Source organism: Balaenoptera physalus (assembly GCF_965194825.1).
Source record: "Balaenoptera physalus genome assembly, chromosome: 9".
NCBI classification, from domain to species: Eukaryota; Metazoa; Chordata; class Mammalia; order Artiodactyla; family Balaenopteridae; genus Balaenoptera; species Balaenoptera physalus.
Window position 1 is genome coordinate 101,080,063 of NC_138888.1, and position 23,404 is coordinate 101,103,466.

The 23,404-nt window shown below is 39.2% G+C and overlaps 1 protein-coding gene across 2 annotated transcripts in view; it reads left to right on the forward strand.

Annotated features, from left to right (window-relative positions):
- Positions 1 to 23,404, forward strand: part of COL9A1 (collagen type IX alpha 1 chain) — an 86,378-nt gene that overhangs the window by 2,808 nt on the left and 60,166 nt on the right. The window contains exons 2-7 of one of the 2 annotated variants that reach the window (XM_082474204.1): positions 388 to 461; positions 1,636 to 1,713; positions 1,849 to 1,981; positions 7,643 to 8,039; positions 21,725 to 21,808; positions 22,523 to 22,543. In XM_082474204.1, the coding sequence (XP_082330330.1) occupies positions 388 to 461; positions 1,636 to 1,713; positions 1,849 to 1,981; positions 7,643 to 8,039; positions 21,725 to 21,808; positions 22,523 to 22,543 (787 nt within the window). Of the gene's footprint in view, positions 1 to 387; positions 462 to 1,635; positions 1,714 to 1,848; positions 1,982 to 7,642; positions 8,040 to 21,724; positions 21,809 to 22,252; positions 22,461 to 22,522; positions 22,544 to 23,404 lie in introns of those variants that run through there. The other variant, XM_082474203.1, reaches the window with a different exon arrangement.

A 23,404-nucleotide genomic window follows, 5' to 3' on the forward strand; every position in this document is an offset into this window, starting at 1 on the left:
GGGGAGGGCAGAGGGGAGAACAGACAGACAGAGAGATAGATGACAGAGTGAGACAGAAAAGAGCAAAAATGAGAGACAGGAGAGAGACAGAGAAAGAGGGAGAAAGAGACAGCAACCCAAATGGAGATGCAGAAAAAGGAAGATAAACGAAAACAGAGACAAGGATATGGGTGTAGAAATAGTGAGACAGGTAGGTATGGAGAGAGTGAGACAGAAATGTGAGAACTCATTAAATCTCTTAATCGGATTTAATAAAGAAAATGGAAAAAGTAAACTAGACTGAGGGCCGGTCACCTGCATTCATCAGGTGTGCCATATTTAAAATAGTGAAGTAGTCCCCACGTGGAGGGACTCCTATTTGAGTCATTTTTCTTCTCTCCTCTTCAGGAAAATCCCAGCTCTCTTCTTTGTATGCAGCTTTGTGGGACCTTGGGCATCCGCAACTGTCAAGCGTCGCCCAAGTAAGGACCACAGTTTCTAGATTTCAAAATGTTCCTCGTTCTGGAAAGGATCAAGCAGGGCTGTGGCTGAGTGAGGCATCCAGGGCCCTTCACACCCTCCTTCTTCACCCCTGCCTTGGCCGTGGGTGTGCTGTATAGCTTGTTTTCCGTGCTCAGTGTTACATATGGAAAAGTGCTGGCTGTGATTGCAGCTGGGCAGGAAACCTAATCTGTATGCTCCAGTGCCTTGCCCAGCGCCTACCTGGCTCAGATGGTGATTGGTAATGATGGATGGATAGATGGATGGAAGCCAATAATCTGGGGTCAGGGGACATATAAAGAGTACGTTTGATGTACTGAAATGGCCAGGCCAAAGCTGTGTAACTGGAATATGCTTTTTCTGAAATCTAGGACGTGTCTGTCACCAGGTGAGGCGCAGCAGGGCACCGGGGTTGGAGAGTTACAAGAAGCCTTCTGTGTTGTTGAAAAAACTGTCCCCCCCTTACAACCTTTCACTTGTGTAAGGAGCACTTCATTCTAGGATGTCTCATCCTTCTTGTGATTGAGGGTTTAATTCTCACAATTCTTTTCTTCTTGTTACTCTTCCTTATTCTAAGATGCTGGTAATAGTCTAGTTGGGATGCTTATTTGATCTCTTAGAATAAATTTATGAAATTAAGTGCATCCTCTATATTTTGTTTAGGGTTAATGAATCCTAAGACATCCTCAACTTGACAAAGATTCTTAAGAACTTCACTTTTCAGAAGTCCCATTGAACTGGCTCTGGATTCTCTTAGGATTTCTAAAATTCGTGGTGTTAAAGGAATATCTTCTAGCCCAAACCACCAGAAGTTTTCCAAACAGTTTTCTGACACTGTGCCGTTCAGAACATCATGCAGCTCTGGTTCCAAAAAGAACAAATTCTGAACTTCCCCAAAGGGAACATTTTCCCAACACAAATTATTAAAGCAACTTTGTGCCTTGCCTCACTTCCAGGATGGGTTGAAGATGAATAAATTATAATCATAGAGTCACACAGTTAAAGCCAAATACACTACTTGTAAGTAAATATAGCATAGTTTAGTATGTTTAGTATAACTTTGTACTTTAAACAGTTGCTCAGCTCATTATTATTGATATATCCCCATGATCCCTGTAGGGGTTGAGGTAGGATGACATGTTATCTCTCTTGCAGGGTTCCCTGTTAATTCAAATTCTAATGGTGAAAATGAACTCTGTCCAAAGGTCAGGATTGGACAAGATGATTTACCAGGTGAGTATCAGTGTATCCTATTGGCAATGCATGTTTTCTATAAACCTACCTGATACATCTTTTATTTGGGAAGGTTGTGGAAAGGAATGAAACCAATCTAATTTTAGACTTTTATTTTGTGTTCTCTTTCTGTAGGGTTTGACTTGATTTCTCAGTTCCAGATAGACAAAGCAGCATCCAGAAGAACTATCCAGAGGGTAGTGGGATCAACTGCATTACAAGTAGCTTACAAACTGGGAGATCAGGTAGACTTCAGGATTCCAACCAGGTAACGTAAAAATAATACTTGATCTAATTATCTGCCTCAAGCGCAACTTAAAAAATGAAAATCTAATCAGTGTTGAGAGTCTTCTCCTGCTCAGTGTTTCTTGGATCATGATTTTATTTAAAGATGAAGGAATTTATTTACCTACCTACCTTTAGTACCTGAATATGTGAATGCTCTTCATGTTTTCAGTGTGTAATTTACTTTCCATTCCAGGAAAAAAGGATCACTGAGACTATTATACATTGATTCAGGACATGTTCTTATTACTTTGCTCTCTGTTTTTCTAAAATTTGTCTGGTTTTGCCTGAAAGGACCCTCTGTGAAAAGTGCCAGAGGTTAAGCATAAATTTTTTTTAAACATCTTTATTGGAGTATAATTGCTTTAGAATGGTGTGTTAGTTTCTGCTTTATAACAAAGTGAATCAGCTATACGTATACATATACCCCCATATCTCCTCGCTCTTGCAGCTCCCCATAAATTTAACTAGAAACCGCTAAGTGGATAAAAGGCTCACGATGGCGCTGTTCAAGCATCCTGGTGCTGAAATAGATCCACACATCTAGTGCTTGGCTCCTGGCAGGGACCAAACAAAAGCAAAACTAGAATAATGATAACAGAAACAATGGTAGTGATAATACTTTAAAAATCCTGCATCTCCTTCTCTGGGACTAAGCCTTTTCTTCTTTAAATTATTATAACTGAGGTGGTTTAGTGCATGTGTAAGTTTTGAATCATGCCATTGTTAGGAATGAGCTTCAGGGTTTTCAGTTTTATATCGCCTAAAAACCTTAAATGTGATGATGGTGATGATGATTGAATGTTTTAGGGCACTGTAAAAAATGTAATTAAGATTCCTTTGGTATATGAATGAGAAAATTAGGGCTTTGATAGAAATTAAGATGTAAAGGTAAATAATGATTTATAAGAGCAGTAAAAGGATATCATGAAATTCTAAATGTTTATAATAATGAAATTTTGTTAAAATTAGAATATTCTGATATAGTGCCAGATTGCAGATAGAAATTCATGTTTTGAACATACTATATTTTATAAAACAAAATAGTGTACTGTATAAGCTCTTTTTATAGATTTACTAATTAACATCTTCATTACAATTTTGTGGTGGGGACATTATTATCCACATTTCATGGAGGAGAAAACTGAGGCCAGAAAGTTTGTTACCTGCATAAGGCCACAGGGTTAGGAGGTGCTGGGAGGATTGAAACCCAGGCAGAATCATTTCCGAAGCTGTGCTTCTAACCACTATCCCATACTGACCCTGGAAACCAGTCACATTTGGAAAGATTAAAAGCATGATAGCAGCCATTGACTTTTTTCTTATATTTTCTTTTCATGTGCTAGATGTGTTCTTAAATAAGCTTTAGAATACTTTGGTTTTTCTTTCTTCAGTAAAATAATTAAACATGACACAAGACCCTCAAGGTTGACCTTTCTTCTCTATAATTTAAGGTACAATCTGGACTGTCATTAACTCTAAGTTCAGAGGTTGATAAACTTGAGGCCATGAAGTCTTCCTACCTCCTGCTCATCTTCGTTGTTGTTTTTCTCTAAGTGCCTAGAGTGATCACGAAATAGTTTTCACAGGTAAAAATGTCACAGGGCATTTTTACCAATGTCCCGTATTTTCTGTCTCCTTGACTCCTTGCTCCCGCAAAGACTAAAGGCTCTTGCTTTACTGGCAAGGCTTATTAAGATATGAAGAAAGAAGGAGGAAGGAATAGAAGAAGAGAGTAGCAGAAAGAAATAAAAAAGGAAGGAGGAGAGCCAGAGGGCTGAGATAGGTGGAGTCCCTTGGGCAAGCTGCTTAGACTGTCTTTGATTCTGTTCCCTCAGTTTAAAATTAGGAATAATAATAATGATGCCATTGGTTTGCCATGAAGAGAAAATGTTAATACACGGAGATGACGAATAGAGCCTGGTACATGGGTATTGGTGAAATGTTTATTGTAAGTAGTGGAGAGCACTGAAGAGAGAAGTGAAGATGGGGGTGTTTTCACCTTAGTGGATTCTTTCTTTTCGAGCTGCCCTCCAAGTCCTATTCACTCAAGAAAGGCAGGGACCAGAACTGCTCTCAAACCATGCATGCAGTAGACTGTCTTGGTTTTTAAGGGAATCTGTGCAGGAGAATATAGGCTCCGAAGGAGTGAAAGAAACTATTAGCAGGATCTTTCTGGGAGGGAGATTATGGCATATGGAGCTAATGTGATAGTCACGATTCATCCTTATTTATGTTTTCAATTTTTAAAAAATATTAGGAGCCACATAATTTTGGTGCTTTATATTCTTTTTTTTAGGCATAAGAGTGCCACAATCTCAACTTGTACTTCAAATATATTGTGTCTGTTTGCAGTAACAACCCTTAGCTTTTCTTTGGGTTAAGGTCATAAACAAATGTTCCAAGGTTGAAAGATTTCTTATCTTTTATTCAAACCCTATGGTTCTCCTTTTAAGGTATTCTGTGCAGATTGTAACATAATGAAATAAATCGTTTATAGATTCAGCTTCTTTTAAATTATGTATCCTGTCAAGTTTACTTATCGATGTGTAGAGCATAGTTGCCAGAAAAGAATCTCAGTTGTTCAAAAAAGAAAATGGGACTGACTGTTCTATAAATTAAACTTATGAGGACTTTTAAATGGCCTTAGGTGTACACAAATAAACAGACACACATGTATATTTTATTAATTTGAACACTAAAAGGAATTTTCTCTTCTCACCATGTTTTTCCTCTTACCATTCTCCTCTTCCCTCTTAGTGCATTAACCTAGTTCGAAAGATTAATAGCATGATAATCCTGATGACATTTGTATAGACACACAAACACATATTATACTCATATATATGGAGAAAGAGAGATGGGTGCTCTTGGCTTCCCCACATGTTTATCATGAATTATTCTTCCAGCAACCTCAACCACCTACCATTTTAAAAAAGTTTTTGGCATTACATGACCAAGTCAGAAGTAAATGAAGACGTTTTGTCATATCCTACCTTCAACATAATCACTTTGTTCACTTAGCAGGAGAGATTGGATGAAGCACAAATTGGGAGAGATCCCTCTGTTAACCTCATAATGTCTTTGCAAAGGAGTCATGAGAAGTTACTGTGACTTCTAGGATCAAAACACCTAGACTTGTTTTTCCTAGAGACTGATGAAATTCTGCAGCCTTGCTCAGTACATCTTTAAACAAATATATAGGTGACACAGATAAGTTTTTTATTTTTTAAATTTTTTAATTATTATTATTTTTTACACAGATAGGTTTTTAAAAGCCTAGAAAATTAATGCTTTAAGGAAGAGAAGATAAAATATTAGGGTTATCTTCCTTCTTGGAAAAACTCACACCTCAACAATAACTATCTTGGGCTCCCCCTAAAACTCTTTAAGTATCTAGTTAAATTCAGGTCATTGATTGGAAAGAATAATCAAAAAATTTATAATTTAAATGGACACTTGCCAAATTTCACCACTGAATAAAACTTTGAAGTTATCTCCTAGCTCCAAATTAATCAAGGTTGGTTAAATGAGATGTATAAACTTCCATAAGGTTTTACAATTACACAGTAGGCAATATCTTTTTTTTCACTGTTTACAATTACTATTTTGTTGAACATTTACATTATTTCCGATTTTTTGTTATTACAAATGATGCAATACATGTTTTGTAAATAAAGCTGTTTCACCATTTTGTGATTACTTTCTTAAGTTTCCAAAATGAAAAGTATTGGATCAAAGGGCATGAATATTTTAAGGATTGTGTATGGATCTAGTATTATCAATACTAACATATCAATATTAATTTAAAGTAGGCAACGTCTTATACTGTCATTAGTGACCCTTAGTTTCTTCTTTAGAAGAACTTCTGGAATAGGTGTAATGTGAGAAATCTAAAGTCAAAGGAAATATGACAAACAGAATCTATATTAAAAACAAATATCAAAATAGATATGCTAGACATCCTTTTTCTGGGAAAATAGGATAGTAAATAGTTCTTGCATACGTTCTTTTCTTCTTTAGTTCCAAACTGAATCTTCTAAAATGTACATATTTAAACCTCCTGTACACTTGACAGACATAAAATATATTTAGCAAATTGAAAGCTTTGCAATAAGAATAATAAACATCACCAGCAATCAGTTAAAAATATGAACTGAAAATTGAATTCACCCAGTGTTATAAATAAGAACTAAAATCATATTAGAAAATAATGGCTAAAGAAGTACTTGGATGATAAAAGAATACTCAGATGAAGCTTTCACATTTTTGTTATTTTTATAAAACTAACAAAGCAATGACATTTGTTGACATAGTTGACAGCTAACTATGACAGCTAAACATTTGGGGCTGAGGAAATTTTTGGTTTAGAACTTTTCGACCCCAACAATATATTTTAATGTAACGGGCACAGTGCATATGCTAATACAATGAATTTTTATGTTATTCATATTAGTTTGTAACAAATTAAACCAGTATCCACTTAGCTATTTCTTCTTGCCTTTTCTTCTTTACACAAGAAGAGGGCTATAAAACAGGAGTTTGACCTGAAGGAAGGTTATTTGGGACTTTGGATCCTGGTCCATAACTGTTCAAACAAAATTAATTGACATCTAGTTTTCCTAGGATTTCTCCTTTGCTTAGGAATTTTTCTATGCTTATAAGGAGGAAGGTAGAAGGAAACGACCTTCAAGCCCTTGAAGGTAAAGATGTAACGGTGATGTTTACATTTACTATGTCCTGATTTTTTAAAGTTCGGTCTTCAGCTTTTAGCCTCTTGGCTTCAACAGAAGACCCAGGTAGCTGGTGCAGCTCCAGATGGCTACCTCCACAGAGATGGGGGATGCAGGAGGGACAATGAAGTCTTATGCAGCCATTTAGAGCAGTAAAGGAAGTTGCCATGATACAGATTTAACTCGCAGATTGGGGAACAACTGGGTTGGAGTGGAGAATTAATAACTGGTCACCTTTCCCTTGTCACATGTCCAGTGACAAGCAACCAGCTGCTACTTTAACACACTCTGAAGTCCTTGGAAAAGACAGACACGCTCAGCGTGAAGGGGCTTCTCATGTCTGCAAGTGACCGATTCTCAAAATACTTATGAGTCTAGGTTATACTTGGGGAGGGGAAAATCCAAGCAATTATGGAAATTACAAAAAATCCTAACATATTACGTTAAAATAAAATGTCAAGAACCTGCTTTAATTAAAGGGTGTCCTAAATTGGTAGAGCTGATTTGGATTCCAAATGATCTCTTCTCTCATTTGTGGAAGAATGTTGCCCAGAACTTTGCAAGAATGTGGTTTTGGTGGAATGTGTATTTTGAGGTGGAATTGCTGAATAGCAGCTCTTTAGGTAGCATAAATAGTAATACTGTTGGGATTATGTGACATTTGGGAACACTCCTTAGCTATGAGGGAGGGTTTTTTTTTAATGTGTATTTTAAGATGAAACATTAATGTACACGAATGAACTTCAGTGAAGGTCTTTATGAACAGTCATGAAAGAACAACTTGTACATGGTTTTTCACACTGGAGCCTTTCTGTAGGTCTAGAATCTAAAACAGCATAATTAGGAATTATGGTAATATGCTTGGGTACAGAAAACAAGGTTTATATTTACTGTCTTAAAATTTTACTCAGGCAATTATATCCCAGTGGGCTGCCTGAAGAATACTCCTTTCTAACCACTTTTCGGATGACTGGAAGCACACTTGAAAAGAACTGGAGCATTTGGCAGATTCAAGATTCCTCGGGGAAGGAGCAAGTTGGCATGAAGATTAATGGCCAAACAAAATCTGTTGTATTTTCATACAAGGGACTGGACGGAAGTCTCCAAACTGTTACCTTTTCGAATTTGCCCTCCTTGTTTGATTCCCAGTGGCATAAGATCATGATTGGCGTGGAAAGGAGCAGTGCAACTCTTTTTGTTGACTGCAACAGGATCGAGTCCTTACCTATAAAGCCAAGAGGCCAAATCGATGTCGATGGCTTTGCTGTGCTGGGAAAACTTGTGGATAATCCTCAAGTTTCTGTTCCGGTAAGTATACAACCGTACACTGTGGGAGATTAAAACAAACCCAGATTGGTAAAAATTAATACCTCAGACATCTTTAAAAATCATCCGAATATCTTAAACAATGGACAGTTATTCATCTTTAAAAGTCATTCAAGCAGTTTTGCAAAACGCCTTCAGTGTCTCTTTTGAGCAGAACACTTGCCAGATGGAATGGGGAATCAGAGCAAGTTGAGTAGATGGTTCCTCATCCTGAGGAGCTTGAGGTCTACTTGGGAGATGCTACATGCCCACCTGGAGCACCCAGAATCCTTTGAGGCAACTTGAAAGAAACCCATACTTGTGTGGTACATATTGCTTATAAATAACCAATGAGCATATTCAAAGTAAGGTTAAGATGAGTGGTGGATTCAGTTAGTCAAGAATTCCATGTTTCTCAGAAGCAATGAAACCTTGAAATGGAAGGATTTGAATCGGTAAAAAGAGGAGAAAGTATATTCTAGCTGAGAGAAAGAGCATTAAAGGAAAAAGAAGTAAGAGAGTAAGTAGGCACATTCAAAGATCTGGAGCCTGGCTGCTTTGGACGAAATGTGTATGTGAAAATGTGAGTGCGTGTGTGTGTGTGGGGGGGGTGAGGGCAGGTGAGAGGCAAGGTTAGGAAGCTGTATGGTATCTAACCCACAAGAATGAAAATCATGTAGACGGCACAATATTTCTTTATTTAGAAGTAGGTCTCGCATGACATATTATGAAAGTAAAGGATTTTAGAGCTCTGTTCGTGATTTTGCTGTAGAGACCCAATGATATAAAGGTAAGGAATTATATGATGACACAATAATTGTGTCAACTAGTACCATATAGTTCTATCATTTTGAATCGTTAAACTTTCACTGAGCTATCCTTTAAAAGGATATTTCATAATATTGTTACGGGAATTTAAAAACTATATCTTACAGGGCAAGTGATCTGTTAGAAAAAACAAAAGAATTTAGAGCTCAATAAATAAACTATTGATTTCCCCCCCCCCACTTCTGTCTCTCGTACAGAGCTGTTAAATTGTAGTCACAGAACTCATATCATGGAGTGTAGCAGAGGTGACACAATGAGTTTGAATGGTTCCTGTGCACTCGTCCAAAGAAAGAAAGGTTATCGGGCATCTCAGTAATGGAATTGTTCAAATAACTTATTTTCAAGGGAAGAAGTGTGGTTAGTGTGAAGGATAGCGTGAAATTTCTATATTCTGTGATGGACAGGAAGCAATTTGTAACTGCCACATTACTGCTCTGACTTGTAGACACTTGAGAAAGTATGTGTCCAAATAATGAGTTATCACACCTCAAGTGGCTGGGTTAGAAAACCAGTGGGACCATCGTTGTGCCATCTTGAAATTTTGTGCAGCAAGATCTTTGCAATGGCACTGGGGTGGCTTTCAGACAACACAACCTCTGCCATGTCTGTGTCACTTCTGGACCATAGGTGAGGGAAGGAGACCTTAGGGTATGTCCTCACTGTGATGAATCTTGGTCAAGTACTTGTATAATGGATTTACTAACTCATTGCTCTTGAAAAACTTTTCAAGTCATTATAATTCTGAATTCTGCATGCTAAGATGTTATTAAGTTGACTGATGGCCAAAGCAGTAAAGTCTCAGTATTACTTCGTTATATTATAGTCTAGCCAATCATGTTACAGCTGACTGTAGGTTGTCTGCCAAGTGTAGTCTCACATCACAGTGGAGACCAGTTGGGACCAGTTATCTTTGATTTTATTCTGCCGTGTGCAGGAATGCAACTAAGGTGCCGGCAGCTGGTGTTACATTTCACTTTTGTTCCACCAAGGAGCTTTTCAAAGTCAGCACACTGTCCATGTTAAAAGTATTTGGAACAGGCATGAATGATTTTTTTCTTTTGTACTGAATTCTGACTCTACCACAAGGAAACACAAAAGAGACTTGAGTCTAACATGTCATTAAAGTTCCGTATTTGATGATGTGGTTGGCAGTGGTAACAATCACTAAAATAGATCAAGGTTATAGGTCCAAAAATATTCCACTTACGTCCAAGGACAGACTGTGACAATGTCAAACTCAAACTTGTCACCAAAACATATTCCTCAATTATTACCCTGTATAAGACAAAGAAGTAGAAAACTCTATGTAATTAAATCCCATTTATGCTTTTTTAGCATCTTAATACCCCTAATATACCAATGTAAAGTTTAAAAAATACTTTTATTCCCATTAACTTACTTTATCCTTTCAACAATTTCATAAGAGAGCAAACACGGATTGGATTATCTCTATTTTTCAGTTGAAGACATGGCTTCACGTAGGTTTCTTGGCTTGTAAGAAGCAGTGTTAGGCATAAAATTTCTAATCTACCTCATTTTGTCTATGCCAACTAACTTTCCTTTGAGAAAAATAGAAACATATGTAATAACCACATATATTTTCTTATAAAGGATCTCATCATTCTCATTTTGGAAGGTATTTGTGATTTGCGTAGATTTTTCAGAATTTACTTTGCAGGACAAATAAAATAAATTTTTTTAAAAGAAGGAAAACTGTGCAGTATAAAACATGTCCTCAGACATTGGTCCTACTTGTTATTCATTTAGTGAGATTTTGTTTTTGTTTTTGTTTTTTATTTACTTTTTGGCTGCACTGCAAGGCACGTGGGATCTTAGTTCCCCAGCCAGGGATCAAACCCGTACCCCCTGCATTGGGAGGGCAGAGTCTTAACCACCAGACAGCCAGGGAAGTCCCTAGTGAGCTTTCAGTTTTTGCCTCTATACTGGGTGTACAGAATTAAACAAGTCACAGTTCCTGGCAGGGTGAGTGGTTGAGATAAGTAAACGATGACAATATAACACGATAAGGACCAGGAAAGTGGAGGGAGGCACAGGGAAAAGGCTCCTCACTCAGATGGGGGCAGGGAGGCATGGGAGTGAAGTCCAAGGAGGTTTCCTGTGGGAGGTGGCCTTTGAGAGGAATCCTAGGGGGAGAGGAGAGTTACCCAGGAGAAGATAAAGTCCAGTGTTCTAGGAAAAGGAACTCTCATGTGGGAATTCCCATGTCTGTGAATTCTTCCCTTTTCTAGCTTTATTAGTTTTCTGACACTGCTCCTTACTTTTCTAGACTAAGAATAGTCAAGTACTCATACAAGTCCCCAGACGAACCCAAATGCCCACGAGTTGTCCCTACGCCTTTGTTTTTATTTCGTGGCCTATGATCTCACTTTGGCTGAAATCTCAAGTTGCCATCAATTACTGAAGTGACTGTCTCTTGGAAGACTTACAGAGTGGTGAACAGTGGAATCTGTGTATTCTGAGTGGTAGAAGACGTATACTGATAGGGCACTTTTCTCTTGATTTGGAGACAGCAAGTATTCAGTATTACTTGTGAGAAATTTTAGATTAAAATGAAATGTGCTGCTAGCATGAAAGCGACAAGTAACAGTGTATTTTTCTATTTTTCTTCATGAAATCAGATTCATTCTAATCTTTGACACTCCACATTAATTAAATACTTTTTTCAGGATCAGCACTTGCTTTTCTTTAGTAAAGCAAACACCCCTTATAAAGGTATAAACAGATGTCAAAAGGTAACCCTAGGAACTGCATAATAAGGATGCAGTGGAAAACAACATTTGATGGCGCACTAACACTAAGAGACTCATTTATATTGTGCTTGTTTGTGATTTCTCCCGATCTAGCTCATCTTTTGTCTCTTTCCCTTTTCTAAATTGGAAAAGGAAACCAATTTCAAGAGGTTTACATAAGACTTGCAGAACAGCTGCTCCCATGTTGTGCAACTCAAACACCTTCACATCATTCGTGGTTATATAGTGGGCTCAGAGTATTTATATTTTCCCCAAAGTACTGCTCTAATACATAGCTTGATTTCAAAGCAATAAATTCCATATTTTCTATTTGCCTTTGTGCCCGTATTTTAGGCTGGTGCCATTTATTCCACAGCAAAGCTCAATTTCTTGGCAGTATACCATAAAAACGTTATTTTATGGCAGGTTCTTTATTGTTTGCTGGCAACGTGGTTGCCCAGGAGAGTTATTTGGTACAGCTCCATTAGAAAACAAAGTTAGCCCTTCCACCTTTTCAGGGATGTACACTAGGGGTTTGGGCTTGTTTGAGGGAGGATGAAAGCATATATGGCTTTACAAATACATGATTCAAGCCCTTTATCTTTTTTTTTACATTTGAATTTTGTTTTATTTTATATTTTTATACAGCAGGTTCTTATTAGTTATCCATTTTATATGTATTAGTGTATACATGTCAATCCCAATCTCCCAATTCATCCCACCACCGCCACCCCCGCTTTCCCCCCTTGATGTCCATACATTTGTTCTCTACATCTGTCTCTATTTCTGCCTTGTAAACTGGTTCATCTGTACCATTTTTCTAGATTCCACATATATGTGTTAATATACGATATTTGTTTTTCTCTTTCTGACTTACTTCACTCTGTATGACAGTCTCTAGGTCCATCCATGTCTCTACAAATGACCCAATTTCATTCCTTTTTATGGCTGAGTAATATTCCATTGTATATATGTACTGCATCTTCTTTATCCGTTTCTCTGTCAATTAGCATTTAGGTTGCTTCCATGTCCTGGCTATTGTAAACAGTGCTGCAATGAACATTGGGGTGCATGTGTCTTTTTGAATTATGGTTTTCTCTGGGTATATGCCCAGTAGTGGGATTGCTGGGTCATACGGTAATTCTATTTTTAGTTTTTTAAGGAACCTCCATACTGTTCTCCACAGTGACTGTATCAATTTACATTCCCACCAACAGTGCAAGAGGAAAACCCTTTATCTTTTTACCTATGCATATTCTGAATAAACCAAGGCAGAACATGATTAATCAGACAGATATAATGCTTTTAAAAATTATATTTCAACTGTGTTGCTCTATGTTATTTTTGTTAAATTCAGAGAAAATGTGAGAGCAAATATTATAGAAAGAACCAGCAAAACCCAGGATGGAGAAGTTATGTCTTTCTCTCTATCCCACAGAATTAAGTCATACTAACTTCCCAGTGTACAAAGAAAGTTTCATGAATGATAACGGGAAAGATAAATTATGAGGTTGTGATTAATATTATTTTGGGTATTTGAGAAATATTATAGGAAAGTTATGTTTTCAGTGATTTAAGAAATGCATATCTACTGTGCAAAATATCTAAACTATTGTTTGCTTATTACGTTGCTTTTGACAAGTGCTTTTTACAAATACTCTTTCACTTGGAAGTATTAAATAAATATGAAAGAAATGGTAGTGTTATCTGTACATATCCATAGAAAATACTTTTTATAACACTTTGGCGTGATCTGATCAGGTTATTTTTGAACGTTGACTGTCAGTCTTTCAGAGATAAAACCCAGCATGCTACATCTGCTGGATCTTGCACTAGGTGGCAATAAAACAAGAAGAGCACAGAAAATAGAGCTGCTCTCACAGGAGGAGCCATGATGGGGGAAGGTGCTAAGGACAACCAGAGTGAAAACTAAATGATGGCCAAACTTGCTTTTAATGGAAAATTGAATGTACGAAAACTTTTATTGGCCTCAGCTGTGCCCAGACTGTTGCAATGGAAAAAAAAAATCATTGTTATTAGTATTCTATTTTTCCTAAAATGTATACAGACTAAGATCATAAAGAAATCTTTGTTTTGTAGACTGGATGACTAGAAAGCAAGAGATTCATTCAGTGGCATTTTTCCTTCTCTTCACGTTAATTTCTGTATGGTTAGTTTCTTTGGTTACAACATGGTGTCCATAGAATCATGGGCTTTCAGAGCTATAGGAACTTACGTCTATGTAGTTCCAACCTCTCAGTTTATACATGAAGAAATTAAAGCCCAGACAGGGGAAGGGGCTTGCCCTAAGTTGTAATCAAACAAGAAGACAAATACTATCAATACTTTCTTCATTATATTTCTTATCCATTTCTATGTATTCATTTATTAACACTCAGTAACTATTTACTAAACATCTGCTAAGTTATAGGCAGAAATTAAAACTGCAATGGGGCTTACATTCCTTCTAGGGAGAGGCGATGGACACAGATGAGTAAATGAATACGTTTATAGTATGCCAGGTGGTCATAACTGCTGTAGAGAAAAAAGAAGACAATTGGAGTGCCTGGAAAGAGAGCCTCCTTGAGAAAAAAAAAACCCAAAAACATGAAGGAGTCGGGGGAATTAGCACGTATATACTATCTGGCGGAGGAGGATTCCACATAGAGAGAGTGAGTTAAAGGGACTGTGTTAGTGTTGTCGGCTGTCTTTGAGGAAAGCATGGAGACCAGTGTAGCTGGGATGAGACGGAGAGAAGCAGGCTCTGAGGCTGGAGAGGGACCATGATGTGAAGGTGAGAGACACTGTCAGCACGCTGGCTTTCCTGCCATGTGTGAGATAGAAAGCTATCAGATAGTTGGGCTAGATAAACAACATGCTCTCTTCTTCTTAAAGCATCTCTTTGGCTGAGTTTTGACAGTATATTGGAGGGAGAGATAAGGACAGAGCATTTAGGAGCATCTTAAGAGGAGATCTTTTTTTTTTTTGGAAGTATAGTTGACTTGCAATATTGCATTAGTTTCAGGTGTACAGTGTAATGATGATTCAGTCTTTTTTCAGATTATATTCCATTATAGGTTATTGTAAGATATTGGGTATAGTTCCCTGTGCTGTACAGTAAATCCTTGTTGCTTATCTATTTTATGCATAGTAGTTTGCATCTGTTAATCCCATACTCCTAATTTGTGCCTCCTTTCCTCCTTCTCCCCTTTGGTAATCATAAGTTTGTTTTCTATGTCTTTGAGTCTGTTTCTGTTCTGTATATAGCTTCATTTGTATTATTTTTTAGATTCCACATAAGAGTTATGTCATATAATATATATTTGTCTGTCTCTGTCTGGCTAACTTCAGTTAGTATGACAATCTCTAGGTCCATCCATGTTGCTGCAAATGGCAAAATTTCATTTTTTTAAAGACTGAGTGATATTCCATTGTATATATGTACCATATCTTCTTTGTCTAGTCATCTGTTGATGGACATTTAGGTTGCTTCCATGTCTTGGCTATTGTAAATAGTGCTGCTAGGAACATTGGGGTGCATGTGTTTTTTCAAATTAGGGTTTTCATTTTTTTCTGGATATATACCCAGGAGTGGGATTGCTGGATCATATGGTAGGTTTTATTTTTGTTTTTTAAAGGAAACTCCATACTGTTTTCCTTAGTGGCTGCATCAGTTTACATTCCCACCAACAGTGTAGGAGGGTTCCCTTTTCTCCACACCCTCTCCAGCATATATTACTTGTAGACTTTTTGATTGGTAGCCATTCTGACCAGTGTGAGGTGATAGCTCATTGTAGTTTTGATTTGCATTTCCTCTAATAATTAGTGATATTGAGCTTCTTTTCATGTGCTTATTGGCCATCTGTATGTCTTCTTTGGAAATATGCCTGTTTAGGTCTTCTGCCCATTTTTCAATTGCATTGTTTGTTTTTTCCATACTGTATTGAGTTATATGAACTGTTTGTATATTTTGGATATCAATCCCTTGTCATTTGCATTCTTTGACAATGTTGTTTCCCATTCTGTAGGTTGTCTTTTTGTTTTGTTGATGGTTTCCTTTGCTATACAAAAGGTTTTAAGTTTGATTAGGTCCCATTTGTTTATTTTTGCTTTTATTTCTTTTGCCTTGGGAGACTGTTCTAAGAAAATAGTGTTATGGTTTATGTCAAAGAATGTTTTGCTTATGTTCTTTTCTAGGAGCTTCATGGTATCATGCCTTATATTTAGGTCTTTAAGCCATTCTGAGTCTATTTTTGTGTATGGTGTGAGGGTGTGTCCTAATTTCACTGATTTACATGTAGCTGTCCAGCTTCCCCGGCACCACTTGTTGAAGAGACTGTCTTTTCTCCACTGCATATTCCTGCTTTCCTTGTCATAGATTAATTGACCATTAATTGGTTTATTTCTGGACTCTCTATCCTGTTCCATTGATCTATGTGTCTTTTTTTGTGCTGATACTGTACCACATTGTTTTGATTACTGTAGCTTTGTAGTATAGTCTGAAGTCTGGACGGGTTATATCTCCAACTTTGTTCTTTTATCTCAAGACTGACTTGGCAATTCTGTGTCTTTTATGGTTCCATATAAATTTTAGGATTATTTGTTTTAGTGCTGTGAAAAACGTGATGGGTATTTTGATAGGGATTGCATTAAATATGTAGATTGCTTTGGGTATTATGACCATTTTAACAATATTAATTCTCCCAATCCAAGATCATGGGATGTCTTTCCATTTCTTTGTATCATCTTCAGTTTCCTTCATCAATGTTTTATAGTTTTCAGAGTATAGATCTTTCACCTTCTTGGTTAAGTTTATTCTTAGGTATTTTATTCTTTCGATGCAATTTTAAACAGGATTTTTTTTCTCTTTCTGATATTTCATTATTAGTGTAAGGAAACACAACAGATTTCTGTATATTAATCTTGTATCCTGCTACATTGCTGAATTCATTTATTAGTTCTAATAGTTTTGTGTAGAGACTTTACGGTTCTCTATACAGAGTATCATGTCCTCTGCAAATAGTGACAGTTTTACCTCTTCCCTTCCAAATTAGATACGCTTTATTTCTTTTTCTTGTTTGATTGCTGTGGCTAGGACTTACAATACTATGTTGAATAAAAGTGGTGAGAGTGGACATCCTTGTCCTGCTCCTGAATTTAGCAGGAAGGCTTTCAGTTTTTCACTGTTGAGTATTATGGTGGCTGTGGTTTGTCATAAATGCCCTTTATTATGTTGAGATATATTCCCTCTATACCCAGCTTGGTGAGCATTTTTATCATGAATGGATGCTGAATTTTGTCAAATGCTTTTTCTGCATCTGTTGAGATGATTGTGTGATTTTTATCCTTTGTTTTCTTAATGTAGTGTATCACATTGATTGATTTGTGTATGTTGAACCATCCTTGTGACACTGGAATGACTCCAACTTGATCATGGTGTCTGATTCTTTTTATGTATTATTGGATTTGGTTTGTTAATATTTTGTTGAGGATTTTTGCATCTATATTCATCAAAGATATTGGCCTGTAATTTTATTTTTTCGTAGTATCTTTGTCTGGTTTTGGTATCAGGGTGATGGTGGCCTCATAGAATGAATTTGGGAGTGTTCCCTCCTCTTCAATTTTTGGGAATATTTTGAGAAGGATAGATATAATTCTTCTTTGTATGTTTGGTAGAATTCCCCAGTGAAGACATCTGGTCCTGGACTTTTGTTTGTAAGGATTTTTAAAAAATTACAGATTCTATTTCACTTCTAGTGATCAGTTTGTTCAAATTATCTGTTTCTTCTTGACCTGGTCTTGTCAGTCTGTATGTTTCTGGAAACTTGTTCATTTATTCTAGGTTCAATTTGTTGGTGTTATTGTCACCTCTTCTCTTCAGAACTCTATCCTTCAACCTCCCCATCTCTGCTTATGAAAACCTTAAATGCCTTCAGGTCCCTCCTTATGTATTCCATGTTATATGATCCCCTTGTTGATGACCTTAGCCAGAAATATATCTTTCTCATCTCAACCACTGTCGTATTTATTTTCAAAAACACTTTTCAGCTTAGATACTGTCCTATACACTAAACATTTTTGTGTCTTCCATACTATCTTTCTTGAAGCACATGAATGTGCTATATAAAGATATGCTGACTTAAAACATGAGTAAATGACTAGTTGCCAGTCTGCTAACTCCAAGTCCACTGCTTTCCCCTTTCACCATTCTGCCTCTGCCTTTGGTGTGATTTGGATGAGTGTTGCCCACTCATATTTAACCACATTCTTAGCACTAAGTCTGGAACTGCATGGCCTAGTCTACACAAAGTTAGGGGAATTTCTGATTTTGTTGCAGCTCAGAGCCTCCTGCTCAGCAACCAGGAAGCTTCACCTAGAGGAGGTCCCTTATGATGGTAGAAAACAACATATCATCATAAACTGAAAAGAAGCATGAGATCTGTGAATTCAAGTATTTCTTTAAATCTTTGTTGCTACAGACTAGACTAAAAGCTTAATGAATCACCTCTCCTATTAAAGAATTTATCTTTGAAGAGCTAGTTTTTAAGCAATGTATATAAAATTTAATCATAATTCAGTTTGCAAAAAATTAAGCCTTGTGCCATTCTCCTTAATATAGAGTCAAGTTCCATAGTTTGTCATTAAAATTCTCTCTCGGAGGAAAAGGTAGTTGTCTGCGATTAGTTTTTGTTTAGTTCTTCTGAATGGCTTAAGTACCTTATTAATATTTGTCAATAACCTAGCAAAGTAAGTAGAAATGTCTAGCCCTATTAAAAGAGTAGAGAGTTGGGGCCAAAATTCCTTGGTTTAATGTGTTGTCAGCTGGACCCTACTCTAGCTTAGGGGATAGAATTATACCTTAGAGTCCTATTGAAAAGAATTGGATAATGATGAATCTAGGCAGATGTAAGACAACTTACACTCACACAACTCAGTTTGCCTTGAAACAATGCAGAGGTATTTTACGTTGAGAAATATGGATTGTCCTAGGGCCTTTTATGTTCTGCTTAACAGATTAAAAAAAACTTTTTAGTTTTTATTTCTCTACTTGTATTTTTTTTTTCGTGTCATATACTGTAAACCCATTATGGGGAGGAGAATATCTGGTTCCTGTAGAATATTTCCTTAGTCCTTGGCTTATATTGGAACTTGAAAAATGTTTGCTGATGGACTAAATTAAAACATTAGTCACATATGTTTTGTCCATGGGTATTCAAAGTGAAGAATGATTCTTTCATCTCTATGAAAATGAGAGATGTGTGGAAATCAGCATTTTAGATGTATAATGAGAGTGACTTTTACCAGGGAACTCTGCCAATCTTCCTTCAAAATAATTAGCATGGAAATTGGAATTCATATTGTAAGCCCCCAAAAGGTTGTTGTATAGATGATTATTAGTGCATAGGTGGTGTTTATGTGGAAGCACAGATGTGTTCAGAAACCTCTGATCTGGGTGACACTCTGTCACAACCCAGCCTGTATTCACAGGTGAATTCCATTCCATTCCCCCTTATCCTGCACCACAACTGCATCGTGCGTACTTACGCAGGTGTTCCCGTTTATCCAGACAGAATTACATTTTTGAGAAAATAGCTTAATGAATTACTTTGCATTTGCAATAAGTAACTTTAATGAACTATCTAAATAAAGGATATAGGTTTCCTGGTTAGCCATATAATTAAAATTTCTCAAGGCGGTTAAGGTATGAATTATTTTTGAGAATCAAAGAATCACCCACATACAATGCATGCCTAGTTTGATATCAATTCACAAATGACTTAGTGAATAACATTGTATGAGTGGTCTCTTTTATTTTGAGAGTTAGGGAGGGGGAGACACTTTTTCTTATTCTGGTAAAACTTTTATCTGGTCATTGAGGAAAAAAAATCACATTTCCTATGTGATATTTTGTCATACACATGAATATGTAACTGCATATAGAAACAGCTGCCAGTTTTGGGAGGAACAGTAGAAATTTTGCTTCTGGATCTGTTTCTATAACAAGCATGCAAGTAGGGTAAGTTTTGAATTCTTATGAAAATGTATTAGTCTAGTTCTGAAGTTTTCTAGTATATGTAGGAAGTAAGTTTATGCAGTTTTAATTTCTAGGTCTGTCTTCTTTTCTATTCATCTTTAATACAAATGTTCAATCACCACATGAGTGGGTTACCTGCTTAGAAAATCATGATTCATTCTGGAGAGATGTTGCGTTCTCCAAGGAGGCTGACTGAGATAGCAGAGAAAGTCCTTATTTTAGAGTCAGGAACATTTGGAATGCCAGCTCTGACGTTTACTAGCTGTGTGACCTGGCAAATGATTTAACCCCTCTGAGCCCCTTTACCCATGTGTGACTGGCCTCCAAGAGATGTTGGGGGCATGCCAGGTATTTAGTAGTCATTAAGGAAAAGGTTGTTCCATTCTTTCATCTTCCTTTTACAATTTCCTCTGCAGGTTGGAACAGAACCAAGATAAAATCCCTCCCAAGCAAACAAGACTATTCTGATGAAAAACAAAGTGTTTGATTAAAGTGATTTCCTTAGCTGCAAGCTATTGTGTGGTTTGGAAAGCAGTTCTTTTGTAGGATGTCAATATGCTGTTGTTAAATAATTCACACCAAGAACACACAGATCAGCATAGTTTTCATACAATTTGTAGATAACTTTCCATCCTAAAATATGTCTTGATTTAGCTGCTCACTTTCTTTTCATCCCACTTAATTCGTTTTTCCAGTGTCCACATTTTCTGGAGAAAAGGCATAGTAGGGTTGAGGGAAACAAGAAAAATGGAGCAAGAGGAGAATTCCAGGGCAGTTAGCATCATGTGAGAAGGGGCACCAATGCAGGAATGTCAAAACTTGATGTCTTATTTTCACCCCTTTATAAAATGTAAAACCTCCTTTTGGTTAACTTTCCCTTCCTCTGTGGGGAGAAGGAAAGGACTTCATCTTTCATTCCTTCCAACTTTGATCTTCCATCCAGTAACTTCAACTCTGGATGCTTCTGTAACAATGGGAAAAATGTGTCTAACTTAATTCTAGATCCAGTAGATGGAGTCATTTTGGCAGGAGGCATGGAGTGCAAATCACCATTGGATGAAAGAAAAGAGATTACCTTATGTTAAGTTACCTTATATTTAAATGACATTATGTTTAGATTTGGGAACTGGACATTTGCATAATGCCAGGAGAATCAACTGATCAAGAAACATGGATCCAAATAGAAATGCCTGGCAAGGAACTTCCCCATTGAAGAGGGGCCAGAGTGGCACGTGGTGGCACACCTTTTTTTTTTTTTTTTTTTAACCTTCTCACCTGAGGCTTTCAGATTCAGACCTGGCCACTCTTCCTTCATTCTATTTCTCTCCTGTTCAGCTCTTCTTTCTCCCTTAACACCTGCTAAAAGGTAAGAAGTTGTCAAGACACACCTGACTTTCAATTGTCTAGGAATATTATATCTCTTCAACCAATGAATTAGTTAAACTGAAATATTTTTTATTATCTTGTTTTTTCCTGAGTCCTAAATTTCTCTCATTCCCTCCACTTCCAGACCTTCCTATTTCCATTTTAAGCTGTGACACTCTGTGGCAAATGTCTAGCACGCATACTCTCCCAGGACCCAATTTTCCTTTCTCTACTTTATTCCTGGTGCCGCCTCTTTTGCCGCCTCTGTTTCTAATCTTTTCCCGTGTGAAGTGTTAGTGCATATGTCCTCTGGGATCCCATCCAGACTCTGACACTTATTGGCTTGTGCCTAGGACAGTTTCCTGTTCTCTCTGAGACTCATTTCAACAGAATCTACCTCTTGAACGTTGTGGTGAGGACAGAGAAAGTCAGTGCCAGTGGTGGGTTTCCTGCCTAGGGCTGTGCTGGAGCAATGCAGAGCTAAAGTCAACTACATCCAATGATAGGAGGAAAGTGGGGAGGGTTTGCAGCCCGTTTCCATTGGAAAAAAATGGTATTCAGGAACAAGAGTCCTGGTCCGCTGAGATCAACCAGTTCAAGCTGGTGACCAGACACTTAACAATTGGACCACACTTACAAACTCATCTCCTTTTTAAACGACCCGCTTCTGTGCTCCAAAAAGACCTGAACTGGCTGCTGTCTTTCCCCAGTTTGAACTTCAGTGGTTGCTGATCCACTGTGACCCGCTGCGACCCAGGAGAGAAACTTGCCACGAGCTGCCAACCAGGGTAACCGTGAGTCCCTGGACCACCTGCAAAGGCCACTTCCACCCAGCGTAGCTCCCGCCACCTCCACAAAATCCCCCCTCCCCACTCTCTTTCCCTAAAGAATCCAGGCTTTGCAGCCCAGACCAGATAGACAGTAAGGAAGCCCCGGTCCCACCCACAGCTGGGCGGGTAGAAACCACCTTGGGGCGGGGGTGTCTGTTTCTACCTTGGGTGGCTTACGACCCACCCCCCCCCCCTCCTCCCCTCGCAAACATCTCCGCAAGAACACTGCCGGTCGCAGCCCTCAGTGGCACGCAGGCCATCGCCTTGGCTCCTAGGACAGCAGGATGCCGCCCTGGGGCGGGAGGGGCGCGGGCAGAACCGGCCTGAGCGGCCGCGGGGAAGGGGTTAAAAGGGACTGTTGTCATTCTATCCGTCCTCCCGGCCCCGCAAGCTCTCCTCCAATCCCCAGGACCCTCTCCGGGGCCACTCGCAAACAGGAGGAACTTACGCCTCTCTGTCTGGGGGCGCTCTTTGTGGGGACAAGGGCCACCGTGCGCGCGTGGAGGGCGGGCCCGGGGATCAGCGGCGCGCGGCGGGGATGGCCTGGACGGCGCGGGCCCGCGGGGCCCTCGGGCTGGGACTGCTGCTGTCGGGGCTCTGCCTGTGCGCGGCTCAAGTAAGTTGCGCGCGGGTTTAGGGGGACGCCTTCCCACTGTCTCCCCATCTTTTCTTCTCCAGCCCAGCCAGATCACCGACCTGGTAAGTCAGGGGGCGCAGCCGTCGGGGGAGCCGCGGGGAAGGTGCCGAGCATCCCGTGGGCTGCCGGGCCCCGCGCATCCTGCGGCGAGCACGGTGGGAGGCGGGGGCCCTAGGTGACCCCTACGGTCCCGGTCCCGGAAAGGGCGCCCCCTCGCCCACCGGGCCCCCATACTGCAGGCTCAGGCGGTGGAGGCCGGCGGAGGCTGGAGGCCGGGGTTTAATTTTCAGCCTGACTGCTCCTCCCTCGTTCCCCTCCCCCCTCCTCCCTTCCCCTCTCCTCCCCTTCCCCTCCCCTTCCCCTCCCCTCCCCCTCCCCTCCCCTCCCCTCTCCCTCCCCTCCCCTCCCCTCTCCTCCCCTTCCCCTCCCCTCCCCCTCCCCTCCCCTCCCCTCTCCTCACCTTCCCCTCCCCTCTCCTCATCTTCCCCTCCCCATTCCCCTCCCCCTCTCCTCCACCTCCCCTCCCCCCTCCTGGCGCGGTCCAGGGCAGCCCGGCGGGAGTAGGCGGGGTTCCAGCAAACTTTGCATCCCTCCCGCTGTGCCCGCGGGTCGGGGTGGACCCGCGGCCCGGACTCGCCTCGAAATTTCGTCAGCTTCCCGAAGGCTCGGCGTCTTCTCCCTCCGCCCAGGACAGGACCCCGCGGGGGCAGGGGAGCCAGAGCCGTTTGAGGTTTCACTTACAAAGACCCCATTGTAACCTGTCTGGTCCCCGGAGTTTAGAAAAACCAAGGTTTCCTTGATGAAAGAAGCTTTTTTCTTTCTTTCTTTTTTCAAATTTAGAAGAGAGAGAGAGAGAGAGAAAAAAAATCTCCCATTCCCTAAGCAAGGTGTGCAAACTATTTCAGAGGCCAGCCTTCCCTCTA